Here is a 24,099-nt window from a genome sequence, read left to right as displayed (position 1 = left end):
CCAAACCCTTGGAACATATTACAAAAATACCCAGGATTCGATTGAAAATCACTCATCATACTAAGTCCAGGAAGATCTCATACTGAGTGAAAATAGATGCCAACGCCAAGATGACAGAGATATTACAACTGTCTGGCATAGATCATTTTAAACCAACCATTTGATTACAGGAGCAATTATGAATACACTTGAAACAAATGAAAAATATAAAAGTTCAGCAAAAATAAATATATAAAGAAGAACCAATGAAAAGTTTGGAAATGAAAAAATAACTGAAATAAAAAATTCAGCAGATGGACTCAAGAACAGAAGGGAGGACACAGAGGAAAGAGTGGGTGAGCTAGAAGACAGAACAATAGGAATTACCCAGTCTGAGCAGCAGAGAAAACTAGACCAGAGAAAAATGAACAGAGCCTCAGGTAATTGTGGGACTACAACAAACATTCAACATTTGTGTAATCAGACTTCCAGAAGGTGAGGATTAAGAGGGCAGAGCTAAAAAAGTACTTGATGAAATAATAGCCGAAAACTCCCCAAATTTGGCAAGAGACACAAACCTACAGACTCAAGAAGCTAAGCAAATCTCAAACTGATTAAACCCAAGGAAGTGCACTCCAAATATCATGACCAGACTTCTGAAAACAAATGACTGAGGAGGGAAAAAATCTTAAAAGTGGCCAGAGGCCCTGGCTGGTGTGACTCAGTGGATTGAGTGCTGATCTGAGAACTGAAAAGTCACGGGTCGAATTCCCAGTCAAGGCACGTGCCTCGGTTGCAGGCCAGGTCCCCAGTTGAGGGTGTGCAAGAGGCAACCAGTCAATGTTTCTGTCACACATTGATGTTTCTCTCCCTCTCTTTTCCCCTCCTTTTCCCTCTCTCTAAAAATAAATAAATAAAATCTTAAAAACAAAAAAGCAGCCAGAGATAAATAAATTTTCCCTACAAGGGAAAGCAATTAGAATGACAGCAAATTTATCATCAGATACTATGGAGACCAGAAGGAAGTGAGATAATATCTTTCAAGTGCTGAAAGAAAAGAACCTAGAATCATACTTAGTGAAAATATTCTTCAAGAAAAAAGAAAATACCAAGACATTCACAGAAAACGGAAAATTAAGAGAATTTGTCTCAAGCAGATCTACCTCAAAAGAATTGCTACGATTGCTTCTACAAAAAAAATCTATAGAAGTCTACCCTGGCTGGTGTGGCTCAGTGGACTGAGTGCCAGCCTGCAAGCCAAAGACTTGCTTGTTTGATTCCCAGTCAGGGCACATGTCTGGGTTGCAGGCCAGGTCCCTAGTAGGGGGCACACAAGAGGCAACCACACATTGATGTCTCCCTCTCTTTTTCCCTCCCTTCCCCTCTCTCTAAAAATAAAATAAATAAAGCCTTTTAAAAAAAGAACATCTACAGAAGTCTAGCAAAAAATTTCCATAATAACTGAGTTCAGAAAAGTCCCAGGTAACAAGATAACATATAAAATAAAACATAAAAATAAAGTTTTTACTCTGTGGAAGACCTGGGTTAAGAAAACAAAAGGACAAGTTGTAGAGTGGGATAATATTTGCTAGCCACACATTCAACAAAGAATTTTATTTTTATTTATTTATTTATGTATAGAGAGAGGAGAAAGGAGGGAGAAAAACATCCATGTGTGAGAGAAACATTGCAGCTCCCAGTGGGGGACCTGGCCCACAACAGAGGCATGTGCCCTGACTGGGAATGAAACCGACAACCTCTTGGTTCACAGGTGGGTGCTCAACCCACTGGGCCACACCAGCCAGAGCTCAACAAAGTTACTATCTCAAATATATAAGGAACTCTCAAAACTCAACATTTTTTAAAAAAAAGCAAGCAATCCAAAAGGCATAAAGAGACATTTCAATGAAGAAGATAGTAAGCATAGGCAAAGATGTTTAACATCATTAGTCACCAAGGAACTGCAAATTGAAACCACAGTGAGATGCCACCACACACCCAGCAGAGTGGCAATACCAGGTGCCGGTGAGGACACAGAGAACCTGGACCGTGCACACACTGCTGGTGGGCATGTGAAATGGGACAGCCTTGCTGGGAGCAACTCTGGAGAACAGTGTGGTAGTTTCTTAATAAACTACACATGCGAGAACCGGAATTTGCCCTCCTAGGCATTTATCCCATAGAAATAAATACATGTTCACACAAAATCTGATGGTTACTTCCTGGGCATTGGACACTAGTTAGGAGAAAGGAAACAGGCTCACCTCCTAGCTGAGGGGACTCTTCTCTCAATTGCTCTTTTCTTAGCCCTTTGCTCTGTGGAATATTACACACACACACACACACACACACACACACAAGATTTTACCCAAACACACCTTGACCCCCCAACAGCTAAATCCTGCTCCACCAACTCCTGCCCAACCTCCTATAGGAAGCACTGCCAGACCAACACAGCCACAGAATTCTCCTTCCTACGGTCACTTAGCACTTGCTGCAGGGGTCCATTCCTGGAGCATCAGACCCACCTTGGGTCATGCTGCTGTTTCTGTACAGGAGGCTCAGGAATGTGTACGTGTGTAGGGATGTGTGTGTGTCTATGTGTGTAGGAACGTGCATGGGCACGGTGCCTCGAGCCCAGAGCCTCCCCCTCCTCCCCCACCCTCACGGCACCCTCCACTCAGAGACAGCCTCACCCCGCCCTCGTTCCCACCCTCTGGGGCACACACATACCACATACACTGCAGGCCCCAAGCACCACAGTGGTTTAAAAGCTTTATTGACTTCCAGCCAAGATGGAGGCATAGGTGGAAACACTGTACCTCCTCGCACAAATTTAAGGACAACAAAGATTTAGAAACAAAGACACAACCAAAACAGACAGAAAATTGAACTGTACCGAAGTCCAACAACAACCAACCGTTCATCCAGACCGGTAAGAGGGGCAGAGTTGGTGGCCAGTGGAGAGGGGTCCGGGCTGGAAAAGGTGGTGGCTGGTGACCCAGGCACGGGGAGGAAACCAGCAAACCCAGTGAGGCACACAAGGCGGCTGGCTGACCTCGGACACAGGTTTGAGCACAGATAAACCAGGCAAAAAAATGGGCAGTGAGACAGACCTCGCAACCCAGGGCCCCAGTGATGGGAATTAAAGACTAAAAGCACCAATTGGAAAAACTTTCAGGGGTTGAGGTGCCAGGAGAGGCTCCCAACCTCACAAAAGAATTCGTAGGAAAGACCCACAGGGTCCTAGAATGTACACAATCCTACCCACCTGGGAACCAGCACCAGAAGGGCCCAATTTGCCTGTGGGAAGCAGCAGAGGGAACTGAAATCCAAGAGAGAGAGCACAACAAACGTCATTGCTCCCTCTCTGACCCCACCCCCACATGCAGTGTCACAACCCAGCAATTGGGTTGACCTGCCCTGGTGAACACCTAGGTCTTCGCCCCTCATACATGATAGGTGCGAACAGACCGAAACATTATGGCTCAAGCAGAAAAACAGCTCAAAGCCCCAGAGCCAATACTTCTAAGTGATAAAGAGATAGCCAACCTATCAGATGCACAGTTCAAAACACTGGTGATCAGGATGCTCACAGAACTGGTTGATTTTAGTTGCAAATTAGAGGAACAAATGAAGTCTACACTAAGTGAAATGAAGCAAAATGCACAGGGAACCAACAGCGATGGAAAGAAAACTGGAACTCAAATCAATGGAGTGGACCAGAAGGAGGAAAGAAACAACCAAACAAAAAAGAGTGAAGAAACAAAAATTCAAAAAAAATGAGGAGAGGCTTAGGAACCTCCAGGACATCTTTAAATGTTCCAACACCCAAATTATAGGGGTACCAGAAGGAGAAGAGGAACAGCAACAAGTAGAAAACTTATTTGAACAAATAATAAAGGAGAACTTCCCCAATCTGGCAAGGGAAATAGACTTCCAGGAAGCTCAGAGAGTCCCAAAGAAGGTGGACCCAAGGAGGAACACACCAAGGCACATTCTAATTACATTACCCAAGATTAAAATGAAGGAGAGAATCCTAGAAGCAGCAAGAAATTAAGGGGACAGTCACCTACAAAGGAGTTCCCATCAGACTGTCAGCTGATTTCTCAAAAGAGACCTTACAGGCAAGAAGGGGCTGGAAAGAAGTATTCCAAGTCATGAAATCCAAAGATCTACAACCAAGATTGCTCTATCCAACAAAGCTTTCATTTAGAATGGAAGGGCAGATAAAGTACTTCTCAGATAAGGTCAAGTTCAAGGAGTTCATCATCACCAAGCCCTTATTATATGAAATGTTAAAGGGACTTATCTGAGAAAAAGAAGATAAAAAAGATGAACAGTGAAAGGACAGCAAACTCACGGTTATTAACAACCACACCTTAAACAAAAGCAAACTAAAAGGACAGCTAGATCAGGAGTGGAAACGTAGAAATGAAGATCTCATGGAGGGTTAGCCACAGGGGAGTGGGAGAAGGAGAAGGGGGGAGAAGGTACAGAAAATAACTAGCATAGACGGTAGGTAGAAAATAGACAGGGGGAGGGCAAGAATAGTATGGGAAATGTAGAAGCTAAAGAACTTATGACACATGGACATGAACTAAAGTGGGGGAATGTGGGTGGGAGGGGGTGTGCAGGGTGGAGGGGAATGAAGTGGAGGAAATGGACAACTGTAATGGCATAATTAATAAAGTATATTTTTTCCAAAAAAAGCTTTATTGAGGTATAATTTACATATCATATGACTCCCCAGTTTAAATTGTACTGTTGAATGGTATTTTAGTATAATCATAGAGTTATGCGTTCATCAGCACAATCAATTGTAGGACATTTTCATCACCCCCAAAGAAACCCTATACCTATTAGCAGTCACCCCCACTTCCTACATATTCCTGAACACCCCCACCCCAGCCCCTGGAAAAGCCTAATCTTTATAGATTTTTCTACTCTGAAGAGTTTCTGTAACTAGAATCACACAATATGTTACCCTTTGCAACTGTTATCTCTCGCCATAATATTTTTAAGGTCCACGCCTGTTGCTGTATGTGTCAGAATCTTATTCCTTTCCATGGCGAAATAATATCCCATTGCATAAATATACAAATCACTTTTGTTTGTCCATTCATCAACTGACATTTAGGATGTTTCCACTTTTTGGCTATTATTATTATTATGAATAATGCTTCTATGAACATTGTACAAATACTTTGTGTGACCATGTTTTCATTTCTCTTGGGTAAGTAGTAGAATTGCTGGGTCATATGATAACTCTACCTTTTCAAAAGCAACTGTGACTCTTCACATCCCCACCAGCATCATAGGAGGGTTCTCATTTCTCCACATTTTCTTCTTGATTCTCATCCCCTGAGTGAGAAGTGGTATCTCTGTGCAGGTCAGGTCTGCTTTGCATTTCTCTCATGATTAATGGTGTTGAACATCTTATCACATGCTTTGTGGTCACTTGTGTGTCTTCTTTGTCTATTCTCAACGTCTATTTAGATTCTCTGACAATTTTCTAATTGTGTTATTTGTTTTTCTATTATTGGTTTTTAAGAACCATGGTAGATATTAAGCAAAAAGCTCTTTGGAGCTGTTTTGCCCAGAGCCAAAGTCTATTTGCAGAGACTCTGAAGTTTGGCCCCTGGTCATGAAGCTTTCTGTTCTCATCTCCCACAGCCCTGCCCAGCGGGTGTTCCTCACTTGGGCCCCCCAACTGGCCTGAGTGAACCAGACCATACCCTTCTGCACAGATGAGGAGACTGAGGCTCAAGGTGGAAAAGGACTTGCTCAAGGTCACATGACTGGTGGTAGTAGAGACCGCCTCAAATTCAGGTTTGTCCAACTAAACCCCACACTTTCCCCACAGGGTTTCTCTGCACACTTGTATGCCCCGACTTGGTTGTTTTCTGGTTTACCACACACTTACATCATTTTCATTCTCATCACAGCCCCATGAGGTGAGCCATGTAGACATCATTTCCTTCATTTTACAGAGGAAACTGACCCTAAAAGAGGACACTTGACTTTCTCTAACCTCACAGCTAGCAAGAGACAGCTCACAGCACCCCACCCAGACACAACTAGCAGGGAACCCATTCTCTGACCAAAGGACCTGACCTCAGCCCTCCTCTAAGCCTAGCCACACTGCCTAGGGGTTCTGCCTCACTTCTGGGCCAGAGTCACCCCCACTAACCAGGAAATTAGCAGCCAGCAGTCCACTGAAATGGACCTAGGCTCCATGAACTTCCTCCATGGCAGCCCCCACCCAGCACCAGGTAGGCCCTCTGGTCGGGCACTCCCAGCCCTGCCCAGCCCAGCCTTAAGAGGCCCTGCCCAAGACCTTTGCCCCTGCAAGAAGTAGGACCCTGGCTGGTTTCCTGGGCCTCTGGTCCTGTTAACCTTCCTCTATTACCCCAGGGCTTGGGCACTTATTGAAAAGGACACAGGCTACATGCCTGATATTTGAGATCTGTGGAGAAAACTGGAAAAACCCCTAGGTCTGGCTAAATGAGGTTTCTTATCTAGCTTGGAAGTGCTCTTCCTTCCTACTAGTTACAAAGCCTTCTGATTCAGGTAACACAGCAGCGACCCATTATCAATCATTTATGCCAGGGCAGGCGAGATTGCAAGAACATAGGACAGGGATGCCCTTTCTTCCTTCAAGGCAAGAAACTAACTTTCTCTCGAGTAACCAGCACTGTTCTAGGCATTGTCTGTGGACATTCTGGGTGTCCCAATGGAGCTGACATACTGGAACAGAGAGAGAGAGAATAAAAAATAAATAAGAAAAATATAGAGTATGGTAGGTGGTGTTAAATGCTAAGGCGAACATAAAGAATGAAGAGGACAGAGCACTGTGGAGTGAGTAGTAGTCATTTTAAATAGCGTGGACAGGGAAGGAAGGCCTTGCTGGGAGCAAAGAGCTGAAAGGTAGGAGTCCTGTGGGTACCTGCAAGTGTCTCATTGTCACACGCACAGGGGCCCTGAAGTGGGAGCTTGTATTATACTGGAGGAATAGCCAGGAGATCCAAGAGCTGGATTGAGGGGAAGAGAGAATACTGGGAGGCAGTGAGGTTAGAGAGAGACAGACCAGTCAGAACCTCCAAGGCCAACTATGAAGGTCTCCAAGGAGGGTGAGGGACAGCCCAGGCGTGGAAGCAAGGGCATTGTGCAGGCACGTGTCTCTGACGTCTCACTCTTGCCCAGAGCAAATTTCTTTCACCACCATTTCATTAAGATGGATCCCAACCACGACTCGGAGCCTAGAGGGAGGGAAGACAGGGCTCTTTGAGGGGAGGGGACTAAAAAAGGAGAAGGGGACGGACTTGGGGTGGGGGGTACCGCGGGGGTGGGGCGAAGCAGCTCAGCTAAAGAGATTCAGAGTCACTGCGAGGAATAAGAGTTGAGAAAGCTGTAGCGGGGCTTGAGGGAAATTTTAGTTCAGCACTGACTCAGGGGCGTCTTTTGGGTGCCTTTGCGGGCTGTCCCTGGCTACAGAGTCCAGCCCTACAGGGCCGGCAACCCCATGGGCCTGAATCGGGCCAGAATCCGGAGCGGCGAGGGCCCCCTCAAGGGCCGGAGGGACAGAGCAGGTTTGCAGCTCCTCGCGCCGAATAGCCACGCCCACGCCGCCCCTTTCAGCCTCGGGGATCCGGCACTGCCGGCAGCGCCCCCGGCACCACGCCGCCCGTGCCAAGGACATCGAAAAATGCGGGCGCTCGAACCAAACAGACTGCAACTTGCGTTCCATCCCCGACCGGCCAAGGGGAATTAGTCTCCGAGCAGCGGGGAAGAAAGAGGCAGGGGCCTCGATGGCCAGGCCCCGCCCCGCCCGGCACTGCGCCGCCAACCCGGGAGCCGCACTCAGCTCTCCCTCCGCCCGCGCTCCGTCCAGGTGGGAAGAGGGGCCACGTCACTGTCCCCAGGTCCGGGAGAACGCGACTCCGCCCCTCCCGCCCCCGCCCCCCACGTAGCGCTGGGCACAAATCTAAGACCAATGGGCCGCAAGTCGGGGCCAGCTCAGTTGCCGCCGCCCACAAAGCTACAGGCAGGTGCAGACACAGCCGCAGCCGCAGCGCGAGCAGTCAGCGCGGAGCCGTTAGCGAGCGCGCGGTAGTCCCTCGGTCCGTCGGGGAGTCAGACAGTCGGCGCGCCGCAGTTCCTGCCGGGGCCCAGCGGCCGCGGTCCCTCGTCGTCCCTGCACCCGGAGCCGCCTGGCAGAGCCGGCTTTGGATCCGCAGCCATGTCCATGGGCCTGGAGATCGCGGGCACCTCGCTGGCCGTGCTGGGCTGGCTGGGCACCATCGTGTGCTGTGCGCTGCCCATGTGGCGGGTGACGGCGTTCATCGGCAGCAGCATCATCACAGCACAGATCACCTGGGAGGGCCTGTGGATGAACTGCGTGGTGCAGAGCACCGGCCAGATGCAGTGCAAGGTGTACGACTCGCTGCTGGCGCTGCCGCAGGACCTGCAGGCGGCCCGTGCCCTCATCGTAGTCGCCATCCTGCTGGCTGCCTTCGGGCTCCTCGTGGCACTCGTGGGGGCGCAGTGCACCAACTGCGTGCAGGACGACACTGCCAAGGCAAAAATCACCATCGTGGCGGGCGTGCTTTTCTTGCTGGCCGCCCTGCTCACCCTCGTGCCGGTGTCCTGGTCGGCCAACACCATCGTCCAAGACTTCTACAATCCCCTGGTGCCGGAATCGCAGAAGCGCGAGATAGGCTCTGGCCTGTATGTGGGCTGGGCGGCCGCGGCGCTGCAGCTGCTGGGGGGTGCGCTTCTCTGTTGCTCGTGCCCACCGTCTGAGAAGAAATATGTGCCCGCCAAAATCCTCTACTCAGCGCCGCGCTCCGCTGGGCCAGGCACAGGCACAGGCACCGGAACAGCCTACGACCGCAAGGACTATGTCTGAGGGGCAGCCGCGTTCCACCAGCCCACGCGCTGGTGCACCCACCAGTCCAGCGTGTTGCCGTGCATCGGAGACCAGCCCAGCACAGATCTCAGACACCTCTTCGCTGAACTTCGAGGGGTCAGCCCATCGCTCTCTTCCCCAGCCGCCACCCCTCTGCGTGCAGGGAACGGACAGTGGAGCCTGGGGACCAGCCCACATAGACAATGAAACCTCCCCCTCTGGAGTGCGGGGTAGGGTGGCCGCGGCTACTTGCCCGTCCCTTCGGGCCCAGTCCCCAAAGCCCTTGTTGGGCAGGCACCGGCAGCCTTGAAATTCTTCAAGGCCACTTGATATTCTTCAATAAAAGCCTTTTGTTTTGCAGTTGTCGGCGCGCCTCCTTGTCCTGAGTGCCAGGGCTGCCAACAGGTCTCCAGCCCCCTGCAAGGGTTGGTCTGGGCTGGATTATGCTAGGGGTGAAGCCTAGAGAGGGACAGAGGTTCAGTAACCAAGGAAGTGAGGTTGTAAACTGAACTGGGTGCTGGGTAGGTGGCCATTCGGCCTAGTCACTGGGGATTCAGCTGAGTGCGTTGTGGCAGAGAGAGCCATTGGGGTCGGGCGAGGTTGTCACGGACTCTCTTCTCCACACTGTGACTTCTGAGTTTGTGCTTGAAGCATTCGTTGTCCACAGCGTGGCTGCGCACCAGAATCTCCCCTGTGCTGCATGAAAGAGCACATTCAGTGCTATGATTTCATATTTGGAAAAGGGGACAAAAAGACCTATTGTTTTTTTGTTTTGTTTTTGCTTTTACCAAAAGTAATGCTGGGCAGAATCTTTTCACCTGGGGGAGAGATGACAGAGGGTCCTCGTTTTCTTCCTGGGATCCTCCAAGGAGGGAAAAGGGAGACTCAGAACTCTGGTGGCAGTGTGATTCTGGAGATAGACAAGTTTTGGAAGCACTGGCACCTTGGAGAAGGTGCAGGAGGTTCAGGCAGTGGGGAAGTGGGCCAGTGCCCAGGGCCAGGAAAGAGAAATTCCATGTGGCTGGATAGATAGCAAGGAGAGAGGGGAAGTGCCGATGAGGCCCAGGGGCACAGAAAAGACAAAGGCCCAGGGGGCCTCCCGGGCAGAATGACAGACTTTGGACCATACTCTGGTGTTCTGGGAGTCATGGAAGGGATGCACCTTGTCAGAGTTTTGTTCTAAAATAAGCTCTCCAGCAGCCCCTGCAGAACTGGGGTTAAAGGAAGCCAGTGAAAGCAGGAGACCATCTAAGAGGCTATGTAGCCATCCCAGTGAGATGATGTGGGCTGGGAATAAAGCAGGGACAGAGGGGCTGGGAGCAGGGCCTAAGGGGGCTGCTAAGGGAGCAAGATGAACAGGTCTTGAGAACCATTGGAATATATGAGGTGGGGACAGAACCCTAATTAGGAGAACCCTAATTTTCCACCTTAGGTCATTGATTAGATGGTGGTGCCATTTACCAAAACAGGAGACCAGATTGCTGGGGGGAAATGATGGGTTCATCTTTGAATGTACAGTTTGACAAGCCTGTAGGACCTCCAGGAAGAGGTGTCCAGGAAGTGACCAGGCATTTATAGAGCTCTGGAACTCAGGAGTAGTAAACTTGGCTGTTATCATCACGCAAAAGGGAACTGAAACCAGGTAGTAGATGAGGTCAGTCTAGAAACCAAAGGGAGAAAGAGTTTCTAGAAGGCAGGTATTGGCCACGGTGTCTGAGATTACAGAAGTGGTCATGCAAGATGAGACCTGAGGAGTAGCTGTGAGATTAAAAACTGCAAGGTGGCCCTGGTTGGTGTGGCTCAATGGATTGAGCACTGGCCTGCGAACTAAAAGATTGCTGGTTCAAATCCCAATCAGGGCACATGCCTGGGTTGCTGGCCAGCTGGGGGCATGCAAGAGGCAACTAATCTATGCTTCTTTCATACACTGATGTTTTTCTCCCTCTCCTTTTCCCCTCCTCCCCATTTTTATAAATAAATAAATAAACAGAACATGTAGATCCTGCATCCAAGGGGTTTGCTTACAAAAGGAGTCAAGACCAAGAGGGGAAGGGACAGCCCCAGGACAGGTATTTCTGATGGGGAAACTTGGAATTGCTTCAAAGTCACTGTATCTCAAACTTCTTTGCCTGAAGCAAAGCTGAGATAAAGGTTCCCAGCAGCAACCAGATCTCTCAGTAGAATACTCCACTTAGCTTCCAAAAAATTCCCCTCTGGTTAGCGAACACAGACAGGCTGCCGCCCCAACCTGTCTGACCCAAGGAGGAGACAGCAGGTTACTATGAATAGTAAGAGCGACCTACAGCACCCTCTCTGAGATTCAGGAAGGGACTGGGGTTGTCCTTACCTCTCTCCAGCCAGTTCCACCTTGGGAACCACTCTTCTAGCCTGTGGGGAAGGAAAGAGGGAGAGTGAACAGATATGATATAAAGCTGAGGGGGACAGTTGGTGGAGATAGGTCCTACAGAGAGCTGGAGAGGGGATGTGGGCTCAGAAAAGCAGAGGGGCTCTGCGGGGTGGGGGGGGAGCAGTCAGTGAGGGGGAGGGTCAGAGAAGGAGGAGGCTTAGCAATAGGTGAAGGGGAGACAACTGAGAGGAGAAATATTCTCTGGGCCTGTCTGGGATGGGATTTGGGGGTGCGCAGAGAGCCAAGGGGTTGCATCTGACTTCATCCCATAGTCTCTGGCCAAAGAGGTAGGTTGGGCCAAGTGAGAACTAAGTTGTACTAGGTGGCTTCTTTGTCCTCAAGTGCCCCGCAGTCAGGAACAAAGTTACTCGTTTACCACTTGCTTCGAGAGAGCAGCATGGTCACCTCACTGCCTGTGGCAGAGATACTGCCTGTGGCAGAGATGCAGCCTGAGGCCCAGAGCCAGCTGACCCACTCCCAGCAGCCCCAAGCCAGAAAGATGTGGCAGAGAAGGGAGGCAGAACCGCCCCTCAGAACCTTGGGTGGGGTGGGAAGGGCTCCAGAGCCTCAGACTTCCCGCTGGTCCCCTGGCTTCTCCCCAAGCCTGGGCTTCCCTGGAGCTTCTGGAGGGGTCGTGAGGTATCCTACTCTATCCTAGGTGCCCCCAACAGGCACACCCATCCTCGCCTGGCTTCAGGGTCTGTCTTAACTCACCCTATTCTTATCCCTTCTGGCGTCAGCGTCTTAACAGAGTTGGTGGAATTTTCAGCACAAGCTGAGGAGGGAAATCTTCAGATGGCTGGAGAAGAAAAAGGCATTTGGTGTGAAGGAACACTCTGGCCGGGGACTTAACTGCTTCTAGATCGGCTCTTTTTCCTGTGTGACTCGGAGCAATTCCCTTCCCCCTCTGGCTCTCTCGGTTTTTCCATCATTTCAATAAGGGTTTTGGACCAGATGCTTCATGAAGGCCTCTCTAACTTTCTTTCCATCCCCATTTTCACCCTTATCACCTCCTGCAGAAGGAAAATAGAACCAAAGGGACCAGGAAAGCAGGCCAGTTCATTCCTCCGAATCTTGGTTTTCTCATCTACAAAATGGGTATGATAATAGCACTGGGCTGTGTTGAGGATTAGCTGAGTCATCTTCTGGGTTCCTGTGTAGCCTACTCTCACCCCATCACAGCACACACTACACTGTGTTGTGTTGTTTTGCTTCTTGTCAGATTTCCCCAACAGAAGGTCACCCAAGGTCAGGGGCAGTGGCCTGCGTTTCTCTCTGTCTGCAGCACCCAGTGCAGGCCCGCAGGTAAAATAAAGTCACGCCTCTGTACATGAAAAGCACCTGGCACAATGCTAGGCATACAGTAGGACCTTAATTAAGGTGATTAAGTATTGTTAATATTGTAGTGTATTCGGCCAGGCAGGCACCTGGAAACATGAGGGAGATGGCTGGGTTGTGAGAAAGGTCCAGCGTTTCGTTACAATCCACTGCCCCGAAGCGCACTGCCAGGCCCTGGGGCTCTGGCCCACCCCACTTTCCACTGTGGTGCCGCAGGCCTCCTAGGTCCTGCCACACCTGTTCTAGCTCTTCCTCCTGCTGAGACCAAAAGCCAAGTGCTTTATCAAACAAACAGCATTTATTATGGCTCCCTCAAGGTCTGCAGGAGGCAGGGAAGAACAGATAGTACCTTCCTTCTCCCTCCCCTACCAGGGCTCCATTAAAGGTCATCCACGCCAAGACAAGTACGCTGTGCAGAGCAGGCAAAGAAGAGAGTGAGGACAGTGGCTCTGGTGCTCACTGAGGGACCTTGGGCAAGTCACTGGGCACCTCTCATCTGTAAGAGAGGTGATACTGTGCCTGGGAGCCCCATAAGGACCCTGCAATGTAGGCATTACACGGTGGGGCTGATGCTGAGACATCAGTCTGGAAGGAAGGAAACTGGAGCCATGGAAACATTTTTGTGCAGAAGCTGTCACCTCCCTGGGGTCTTGGTGTGCTCCCCTATATCTCTGGTTGTGGTAGATGCAGCTTTTCCTATTGTGTAAGCCAGTTCAACTTGGGGGTTCCAGTCAAAGGCATCCCAACCAGTACAACTTGGCTGCCACAAAAAAGGAATCGAGTACAATGTCTCCTGTGAAGAAGTCTTGCAGAAAAAGCAGAATAATAAATCGAACCTGAATCTGACCCATTTTCTAGATCAGGTTCCCATTAACACCCCACGCAAAGGAAAGAGGAACACATTAACAGAAAATACAATCAGCAAAATCCAGGTGTGGAGAACTCTACAGGACAAATAAATGGGTTCTTTCACACACACACACAAAAAAAAAAAAATTCAAGGGGAAAAAAAAAAGGAAGATGAAGGGAAACATGTAGATCAAAAGAAATTTAAAGATATATCAACAAATCACAGTCGTGGGCCCTAATTGGTTCCTGATTCAAACTGTGGAAAAGTTTACGGCATTTTTGAGACAATTAGAAAGGTGAACGCTGTGGATCGTTGATAACAGAGTCCCTTTAAAATGGATCCGGAGCTGCGGTGCCAGAGGAACTGCCTTACACGTCTTACACTTCAAACGTCGGAATGTTAGAACAGGGCAAAATCGCTTTAGCACCCGGCCTAGGCAAACTTGTGCCTCCTCCCCCACCCCCAAAAAACTGCTTGCGAAGATAACAAGAAAGCAGCTATTGTGACTAGTGTGGCTGATGGCTACGGGACTAAACATTAAAAACATTATTTAGAATGAACATCGCTGTGTTATATTGTCTTCCTTCTATTGATGGAATTGGTCCCCTTCCTCTTCTCCTAAGTACCCCTGGCCTTTGTTTCCTAGTTGGAACATCATTTGGACTTCTGCCTAAAATACTGATTCCTGAATAGCTGTTCTCAATAATCTCAAATAAATGCTTGTTTGCCTCTCACTTTGAAAAGGACTTTTCATTTTTAAGTTATCACAGGAATTACTACTTTTCCAAGTGTGTAAATGATATGGTGATTTTTGTTTAAAAAAAATAGCCCTTATGTTTAAAAGAAACGTACTGGAGTATTTACAGATGAATTATTTACAGATACGATGTCTGAAACTTCAAAGAAATGTGCAGGTGGGAGAGGAAACACGTAAGGTATAGATGAAGCAAGACTGGCCTTGGGAAGTCCTCATATGTCAATAGTCACCCTAAACGTAAATGGACTGAACTCACCAATTCAAAGGCACAGAGTAGCAGAATGGACTTAAAAACAAGACTCATCTATGTGATTCCTTCAGGAAACTTTTATCAGCTATAAAGACAAACATAGCCTCAAGGTGGAGAGGTAGAAGATAATACTCAAAGAAAATGACATCCAGAGAAAAGTGGGTGTAACCATACTTACATCAGACAGATTTAAAGATAAAAAAGGTAACAAGAGCCCTGGCTGGTGTGACTCAGTGGATTGAGCTTGGGCCTGCAAACCAAATGCTCACTAGTTCAGTTCCAGTCAGGGCACATGCCTGGGTTGTGGGCCAGGTCCCCAGTGTGGGGTGTGCTAGAGCAACCACACATTGATGTTTTTCTCCCTCTCTTTCTTTTTCCCTTCTCCTCTGTCTGGAAATAAATGAAATGCTTTTTTTAAAAAAAGGTAACAAGAGACAATGGTGGACTTTATACTGTGATAAAGGGGACAATTCCTCAAAAAGACATAACATGATAATATGCACCCAACTTGGGAACACCAAAATATATAAAGCAATTACTAATGGAACTAAAGGGAGAAACTGATAAAAAGACAATAGTGGCCCTGACTGGTGTGGCTCAATGGGTCGAGTATCGTCCTGCAAACTGAAGGGTCACTGGTCACTGGTTCCTGGTCAGGGCACTGCCTGGGTTTTGGGCCAGGTTCCTGGTTGGGGCACGTGTGAGAGGCAACTGATTTGATGTTTCTCTCCCTCTCTTTCCCCCCCCTTCCCCTCTCTTTAAAAATAAATAAGTAAAAGCTTTTTAAAAAACACAATTATAGCTCTGGCTGGTGTAGCTCAGTGGATTGAGTGCGGGCCTGTGAACCAGAGTATTGAGGTTCGATTCCCAGTCAGGGCACATGCCTGGGTTGTGGGCCGGGTCCCCAGTGGAGGACACATGAGAGGCAACCACACATTGATGTTTCTCTCCCACTCTTTCTCTTTCCCTTCCCCCTCTCTAAAAATAAATACATAAAATATTTTTTAAAATAAACTTAAAGAATCTACATTTAAAAATTTAAAAAAATTAAGAATAGAGCAATCCCTCTTCTGGGTATCTACTTAAGATTTTTAAAAACACCTCTTGGTAAAGATATATGTACCCCTATGTTCATTGCAGGATTATTTACGGTAGCCGAGAAGTGGAAACAATCTAAATGTCCTTTGATGGATGATTAAAGAAGCCGTGGTCTCTGTATACGATGGAATATTACTCAGCCACAAGAAAGGCTGAGAGACCGCAGTTTGCACGGACAGATCCAGAAAGTACATGCTGGGTAAAATAAGTCAGATGGAAGAGGACAAGAACCATGTGATTTCCCTCGTGTGGGATATAAAACAGAAAGCAACAAACAAACGAACTCATAGACACAGACAAGAGTAAGGTAACTGTCAGAGAGGATGGGGGGGGGGGGGGGAGAGAGGGCAAAGGGGACAAATGTACGGTGACAGAAGGAGACTAGACTTAGGATGGTGGGCACACGATGCAATACACGGATGACGCGTTATAGAACCATGTACTTGAAACTTGTGTAATGTATTACCCATGTTCCTCCGATTAATTTAAAAAAAGATCGGCCTTGAGTTGATAACTGTTGAAGTTGGGTGATAAGTACACGGAGGTTCCCCTTCTAGCTCCTTCCTTTTTATACTAAAAAGTTAACAAAGAAAAGGTAGGTTTGTAATGACAGAAAATATACCTCAGAAATACCTTTTCTCTTACATTATGAAACGTCACCGCCTCTCTACAGTATTCTTCGAATCGACATACAAAATGTTTAGGTATTTCTGTTCTTTAAAAGGAAAAGTGTCCCTGACTTCACATCTGCAAACAGATGCCACACCATTTCTCTGCTCACCTTGCCTCGAGTCATCTCACCCTGAACTTCACTCCCTCCCCTCCCACGCACCCGCCAACCAGCTGCTCCAGGCTGCTCCCAACCCCACCCTTTCACAACTTCAAGCTACTCCTGGCAAGGTCCCTGGGGGGCCTCCGGATTGCCCTGGCCAACAGCTACTTTTCAGTGTGAAGCTTACTCACAACTCGCAGCAACTTTTGGCATAATTGACCGCTCCCTCCCCCTTGGGACCAGCACTTACGGACAGCATCCTCACCTTTGTCCTTCCTCCCTGCCTACTCCTCCATCTCCCTTCCCTGGTCTTGCTCTACTTGCTCCAAGGGTCCTCTGTCCTGGGTCCTCTTCTCTTTCTCTAATGTGCTGTTTCCCCTTTGATTATCTCACCCATTCCCATGTTTTAACAGCCAGGTTTTAACATTCTCTGGCTTTGGGAACCTCTGCTCCAAGTTTCCATGCAGACATCCAGCTGCCTCCTTGGATACCGTGGAGGTAGTGGAAGGCAGCAGTTTACGGCATGACTCCTAGAGCCCAGCCACTTGGGATGGGGTCCTGCTCTGCAGCTTCCAGGCTGTGTGATCCCGAGCAATTAATTAACCTCTCTGTGGCTCAATTCACTCAGCTATAGAGGAGGAATTATAAATACTACATATACCTTTTCACAGTCATTATGAGGATCAAATGAGTTAATGGATATAAAGCACTTAGAACAGCACCTGGCATATGTTAAGCACTCAGTAAATGTTAACTATGGTTATGCCTCAGTATCCCCACGGGATTGGTTCCAGGACCCGTCCAGACACCAAAATCCAATGGCCCGGTCAGTGTGACTCAGTTGGTTGGAGCATCATCCTGCACACCAGAAGGCTGCAGTTTCGATTCCCAGTTAGGACATACCTAGGTTGTGGGTTTGATGCCAGTTGGGGCATATACGGGAGGCAACCAGTTGATGTTTCTCTCTCTCTCTCTCTCTCTCTCTCTCTCTCCCTTCCTTCCTCCCTCTCTAAAGTCGATAAACATGTATATATTTTTAATTTTAAAATAATTAAAATGTTGTAGTGCCCTTGCTGGGTAGCTTAGTTGGTTGGAATATTGTCCTTATACATCAAGGTTGCAGATTTGATCCCCAGTCGGGGCACATGCAATGGGCAGTGAATGCATAAGAAGTGGAACAACAAACTGATGTTTCTTTCTGTCTCCCTTCCTCTCTCTCTAGAATCAATAAATTAAAAAAAATTAATAAAAATAAAATGGTGCAGCATTTACGAAGAGGCTACAGCAAGGTAAGCCTACATATCATTTCATTCATATGAATTCAGGATGGTACTCAGCATGTGGCAAATTCGGGTTTTGTTTCTGGGACTTCATGAGATTTTTTTCTAAATATTTTTGATCCATAGTTGGTTGAATCCATGGCTGTGAGACCCGTGGCTATGGAGGACCGACTATATTATAACATGATATCTCACTGGCATCTCAAACTCAACAAGCCTCAGCTGGAACTCAAGATTCTCCTTATCCCACAGAGAAAAAAAATCATAAACGCTCCTCACCAGACTTCCCCATGCCAGAACTACCCACCCATGAGTTCAGTCCAGAAACCTCACCACCATTTTCCTCTCTACCCACCCAATTCTTCATCAAAGCCTATGATTCCAAGTCAAACTGTATCTCAAATCTGTCTATCTCTCTATATTTCCACAACCGCTCCCCAAAGTTACCATCACATCCTAACCAAACAGCCTGTTGGCTGATTTGCCTTCCTGTCCTCCATTTCCCCTTTAATCTGTCCCCCACCTTCTCCTATGCCGCCAAACGGTCCTATAAAAATGTAAATCATGTCTCTTCCTGCTTAAGTCCTTTCCTAACTCTCATTTCTTTTAGATTAAGGACCAAATGTCCTATCACTTCCCTGCTTGGAGCACCCCTGGTCCACCTCATATATGCCTTTCTCCCCTTGTTTTCTCTGCTCCACCTTCCTTTAACAAGGGGAGGTCTTGTGCACCTTACAGCCATTGCACTTGCTATTCCCTCTGCCCAGAACACTTTTCCCCCGGTGTTCAAATGATATAACTGCCTCCTTATCCTCCAGATTTCCCCTGACCTGAGGTCTTTCCTTATCACCCTACTTATTAGCTCCCACTCCAATTGTTATTGAACAGAACACCCTGATCCGTGAATTTATTACAATTATTGCTTATATATTTATTTCTTTGTTTATAGCCTGTCTTCCCCATCAGAGAGTGGAAAACCTGTGTGTGTGTGTATGCGTGCTCCTTGAGAAATAGGTCCATGTAATTGCCATATTCCTAGCTCCACAATTCATAGAGCTATAGCGAGCAACAGCGAGTGCTTGGTAAATATGTGTTGGGTGAATTATTAAGATGTCGACTTAAAAAGAAAATCATCTGGCTCTACTTAGTTGGTTAGAACATCGCATCACTATATGCCAAGGTTTCAGGTTTGATCCCTGATCAGGGCACATAAAACAATCAACCAATGAATGCATAAATAAGTGGAACAAGAAATCCATGTTTCTCTTTCTCTCAATCAATAAATAAACATTTTTTAAAAGATTTTATTTATTTATCTTTAGAGGGGAAGGGAAGGAGAGAGGGAGAGAAACATCAATGTACGGTTGCCTTTAGTGCATCCCCCGCTGGGAACTGGCCTGCAGGGAACCGGCCTGCAACCCAGGCATGTGCCCTGACTGATAATCGAACTGCGATTGTCTGGTTCGCAGGCCCACGCTCAATCCACTGAGCTACATCAGCCAGGGCTAAATAAAAACATTTTTTTAAAGTCTGTTGACAAAAGTATACGGCATTGTGGCAATTATGAAAGTCAGTCCCCCAACTCAGACATGTAATGACATCATTTCCTGGATGCGCCATTCTGCCCAGGCAGTGGAGAGCAAGTCAAGCTTTAATCCTCCTGAGGTTGGAACAGTTCCAGGGTGTTTAGCCGGACACATTTGCTGGGGCGGGGGTGGGGGGTGAGGAAGAAGTCTGGAGGGGGAGGGGGAGGTTGGACAAAATCCAGCTCTCGAACAACAGGAATCAGAGGCCCCTTCAGTCTTATAGTTTACACCATGTCTGTTTGGGTTTAGGACCTGGGAATATTTTGCCCGGGGTCCTGCCTGCCCAGCAAACCGGTGAGCCGTTCCTCTCTGCCATCCCTGCCAAGAAGCAGGTGGCAGACCCCTCCCCCTCCTATTCTCCGCCCAGACACTTGTCTCTGCTGAGGCATTCTCTTCCCCTCAGGGCTTCAGCTTTTGAAACACACAAACCAGCTTTTCTACTTTGGGATCTGCCACACATGTTCATCCCTGGGGGCAATGAGCACACAACCCAGAGCACAGAAAAACTGGAAAATATAAGAAGAAAGAAACAAGATTAACATATAGAAATACATTATATGTTGTAAAAGATCATGAGGGACCGAAATGGGTAAGTCCAGTGAGGAGGCAGCTTGCAGGGGACAGAAGTGAGTAGATACACCTGGGAGGTAAAAATCAACAGAACTATGTGAGGCATCACTGGGGGAGGGAGGGAAGAGGGAGGCATCATGAATGACTCCAAAACGATCCAGCACTGGGAGATGGGATGCCTTTGCCGAGGCACAGGGTATTCCCAATTTTGGATCACTTTCCTCCACTGTAACCCCTTCCCCTGGCCAACTCCCAGCTCTCCATTCAAGCAACGCTTCTTCAGAGCCAGCTGCCTCACCTGACTCCAGGGCCTGTCGAATTCCTCGGTTTTATACTCTCACTTTCCTTTGTATATTTACTCAGTGTGTGATCACACTCCCATTAGTATAGTCCTCACCAGACAGCCAGGTCTGTGAGTTGATCTGGGCTCCCCCTGGCATCCCCGGGGCCTAGCAGGCAGTAGGTATTCAATAAACGAAGGCTCCCAAATGCAGGCAGAAGAGACTGGCTTGCACCTTGAAGGCTGGTGTGTCTCAAGGGGGAGTGGAGGTCACCGGTTTTCAAAATACACGGATTCCCTCCACCACCTTCCCTCCAAGAGGGAAGGTGTCCTCATCTCACTCCCTTTAAGAATCTATGCGTGTGGTGAGACTGTCCTTGGGGTTACAGTGACTGTGCACTTGAGACATGGTAGGAAAGAAGTTCTGTGGTAGGACGAACGTTGTTGTTAGTAGAACCTGTCCAGGTTCTGGAAGCGAGAGACTGAGAATCTGTGGGCCTGCGGGGAAGCTCTGAGGGGAGGAGGTATGAGTGGGAACTGAAGGTGGCAGAGAGGCCCCCACAGGTGTTCTTGACACCAGGGCTAAGATCCTGAGCAGTCCCCCCCGGGCTTCCCCAACATGCTCAGAAGAAAATAAACACTCCGAGGAATGCAGGGGCGTGCGGTGCATGAGCTTGTGGTGTTTTCTTCACCGCTGTGACTAGGAAGGTGCCTGTGTGTGGAAAGGCACCTGGGAGAGAGGTTCCAAACGTGCTGATTGTAGAAGAAAAGGAGCTCGTGTTTTCAAAGCGCTCAGGGAGTCTGGGGGAGACACAGGAGATGCCACTCCCAGGTGGGAAGGCTCCTGTGTGGATTAGAAAGATAATGTGTAGGAAAGTCCTGGCAGTTTAATAAACTCAGGTTCAAACTCTGGGAAGAGAAGCTGAACTGGGGTGGTGGGGGGGGAGGATGGGATGGGAGGAGGCTGGGTGGGAGTCACAGAGGCACCCCCTGGGGACAGCCTCACGGGAAACCTACTGGGGTCTTCAGGAACCGCAGCATGACTGTCACCGCTGCCCCACCCGGCGGGCCCGCAGGAATTTGCCCTGGTGACCTCCCCAGGCAAACTACTGTCACCATGGCGACCAACCCCGGAACAAGCGGCCTGATTGTCCCTGCTCAGCGGGGCAGGTGAAACCCTGGCCACGTGACCGATACTGGTCCAGGTGCGGTTATGGGACACCCGCCACCTACCCGCTTTAACCCATTCAGCACCGCCACCACCTGGGTACAGTGTCCCAGCCTCCGCAGGCCGCACCCGCTGGGCCTGCTGTTCCCAAACAGGTGGGCGGAGCACTGCAGGAGGAGTCCCTCAGCCTGGGGAGGAATTAGGGCTGGGCGGCACAACGGCTAAGGGATTGGAGCTTGGTTACTTCACCTCTCCCTCTCCATTTTCACATCAGTAAAATGAGGATGAGAATGTCCTCTCACTTCACAAGGGAAGTCAGGACCCAGAAGTGTAGACCGGACCTCCTCAGAGGTAGCCAGAGTTATTCTACACTCCTGTTTCTCTTCCCCATCTCTACAGCCTGTCGGGCTCAGAAGGCCTCCCCTCCAGCAACTTAATGCCCACCCTCCAAGAGAGAGACCCTCCCCAACAGTGAGTCTACTGGCCTGTTCCCAACAAGCTGGGGTAGTGGTGGGAAGACTCCAGGTTGACCCTTCCCCAACACACTGTTACCGGGGCCCTTGCCAGGTAACAACAAATGCAAACCTCTAGCAAACTGCTTTTTCTGTTTGTTGACCCCATCCTAACCAGCCACGTGACAGAGTTGGGGGTCTCGAGGTTGTCTCTGCCCTTAGACCCAGAATTCTGGCTGGGGACTGATGGCGAGGGTCTGGGGCCAGGCTCAGTTTACTGGGCCAGACAGGCTGGTATGGGAGTGGGAAGCAGTTTCAAATACTACTTTTCTGAATTACCAGCGTTACATGAACTCACTTCCCCTTCTTCCAGCTCTAGCTAAACACTGATCCACTCTCTGAGGCCCCCTCCCAAGCCTTAGACCAGCCTCCATCCAGGGCTCAGGTGTCCTCCTCACTCCCCTTAATGATTATGCTGGTAACGGATGATCACACCACCTGTGATCAGAGTATATATAGAGTCTCCAGGTGTATATAGAGTCTCCAGGTGTATATAGAGTCTCCAGTGACTTCAAAGCCCTCCTCAGGTTAGAACAAAACACCTGCCAGTCCTCAGGTTGATTTAAGCTGGGAGCCACTGTATTAGGTAAGGCACTTATTAGGCCTTAGAGTGAGAATGCCTTCTGCTGGTCCTGACTCCATCTGGCCTACTCTCAAGAGGGGAGGGAGAGGTAGGTATCCCTTGCTAAACCAGGTTGTCATCTCCTGGAGGGGTCACAGACCCAGCCACCAGCTGAACCTTCAGTTAAGCTTCAGTTAAGCTTCAGTTACTGCCCTGAATCTCTCCATGATCATTCAGTAAAATTACTACCTCACTAAGCACCAGGTGAACCCCTAGTTTCCCCTGTATGAACTCCCGGTCCTCTAGGAGCCCCCAGCCTATGGTGGACATAGAGAGAAGGCCAGGTCTATAGTACTGTATAGTACACTGTGGAATGCTTTGAGAACATAGGGTGAAAGAGATTAGTTTCAACCAGGGAAATCTAGGAAAGCTTGAGGAGGGGGCAGAAGTTATCCTAGACTCAGCGACTAGCTCTCTAGAATGCAGGTGCAGCATCCCAGCAGGGAGAGTGGGGAGTCGTGGTAAAGACCTAAAGGGAGGTGTGCAGTGTGGTTCTCAGGGCGCCTCACTGGGGAGTAAGAGAATGGGGAGAATGGGTGGCAAAGTAGGGAGGATCGGACTGGCGGAGGCTTGGAATGCGGTGAAGTTTCAACTTTCAACTTTAGAGATGGGGAGTCCCCGAAGATTTCTGAGCAGAATGCTGTAGAAAGAGCAACCAATCTTGCAAACCGCCGAAGGACGGACTGCAGTCGAAGCGCAGCTGAGATGTGAGAGGGCATCACCACCGCCACCTCTACCCCAGACGAGGGAGGAGAGATGGCAGTGGGTGACGGTTCCAAAAAAAAGGTGATTTCTCTGCAGGATGTACTGAGTTCTAGGGGTGGAAGGACTGTTTATTGCTCTATTGGTAAAGGGGGGCTAAGGAGAAGGGAGTAGTTTTGAGCCATTTCAACTCAGATGCCACTATCAGTACAAACATCTAACCAGGGTTTGACCCTGGCCTCCCCTTTTGATCACATCATGAGCGGCAGGCAAAAGGTTCCCGTTTGCCTGTTTCCCCATCTGTAATGAAAGGGGATAAGAGATAGTTGAAGTTAACCTCTGGAGTCCCTCCTATCTCTTTCCACAGTCCACAACTTCCGCATGGGTAAGAGGTAACCCTTCCTGCCAGTCCTTTCCAACCCCCTCGCTGTGAAGCACCGTGCCTCCAAGCTGGAGCCCTAACGCTGAGGAGCCACTCCAGGTGCCTCTCGCCCGCGCCCCCTGGCGGTACAGAAAGTGTAGCACCCACCCAAGTCGTTGTGTGAGGGCAGAGGAGCTAGCTGACCAGGTGCGGCGCCGGGTGCGGGTCCTGGCAGGGCCTCCTAGCCTTGCCAAGAGCGTGCCCTGTGGCTGCCCAGAGCTCGTATCAAAATCCGGGACTTTCACAAAAGCTGGGACTGGATTCTCATATCACAGGACTCAGTCTCAGAACAAGGATTTTGCCCCAGGCCCGGAGAAGGTTCGTGGGACTGGGCCAAAGCCTTTAGTAGCTTTGTTCAGGGCGTGGCCAAGGGCGGTGCTTTCTCCAGTGGGTGTCTACAGGATTACATACAGGCACAAGGGGCAGAGCTAGAGGGAAATTGACTGTTCTCGGGGATTACGTAAGGAAACGTGAACGAAAGAGGGAAATTCCGAGATAGTGGGCGGGGGGGAGGGCGGAGCTCCAGTAGGAACTGGGCGGGACTCAGTAAAGACGAGAGGCGGAGCTAGGACACAGGAAGTGCTTGCAAGGTGAGT

The 24,099-nt window shown here is 48.9% G+C and overlaps 1 protein-coding gene across 1 annotated transcript; it reads left to right on the top strand.

Annotated features, from left to right (window-relative positions):
- The first annotated feature begins 7,863 nt into the window (after positions 1–7,863).
- CLDN3 (claudin 3) lies at positions 7,864–9,250 on the top strand. Its single transcript, XM_037154778.2, has one exon. It carries the CDS (start codon positions 8,222–8,224, stop codon positions 8,888–8,890), a length of 669 nt encoding a protein of 222 aa, XP_037010673.1. The 5' UTR covers positions 7,864–8,221; the 3' UTR covers positions 8,891–9,250.
- The last annotated feature ends 14,849 nt before the right edge of the window (positions 9,251–24,099 follow it).

Source organism: Artibeus jamaicensis, unplaced genomic scaffold (assembly GCF_021234435.1).
Source record: "Artibeus jamaicensis isolate MK-2021 breed Jamaican fruit bat unplaced genomic scaffold, CSHL_Jam_final contig_1582, whole genome shotgun sequence".
Taxonomy (NCBI): domain Eukaryota; kingdom Metazoa; phylum Chordata; class Mammalia; order Chiroptera; family Phyllostomidae; genus Artibeus; species Artibeus jamaicensis.
This window is presented reverse-complemented; position numbering and strand designations above follow the sequence as displayed.

Excerpts from the sequence above, each read along its gene's own strand:
- CLDN3 (XM_037154778.2), top strand. The coding sequence starts at position 8,222 with ATGTCCATGGGCCTGGAGATCGCGGGCACCTCGCTGGCCGTGCTGGGC.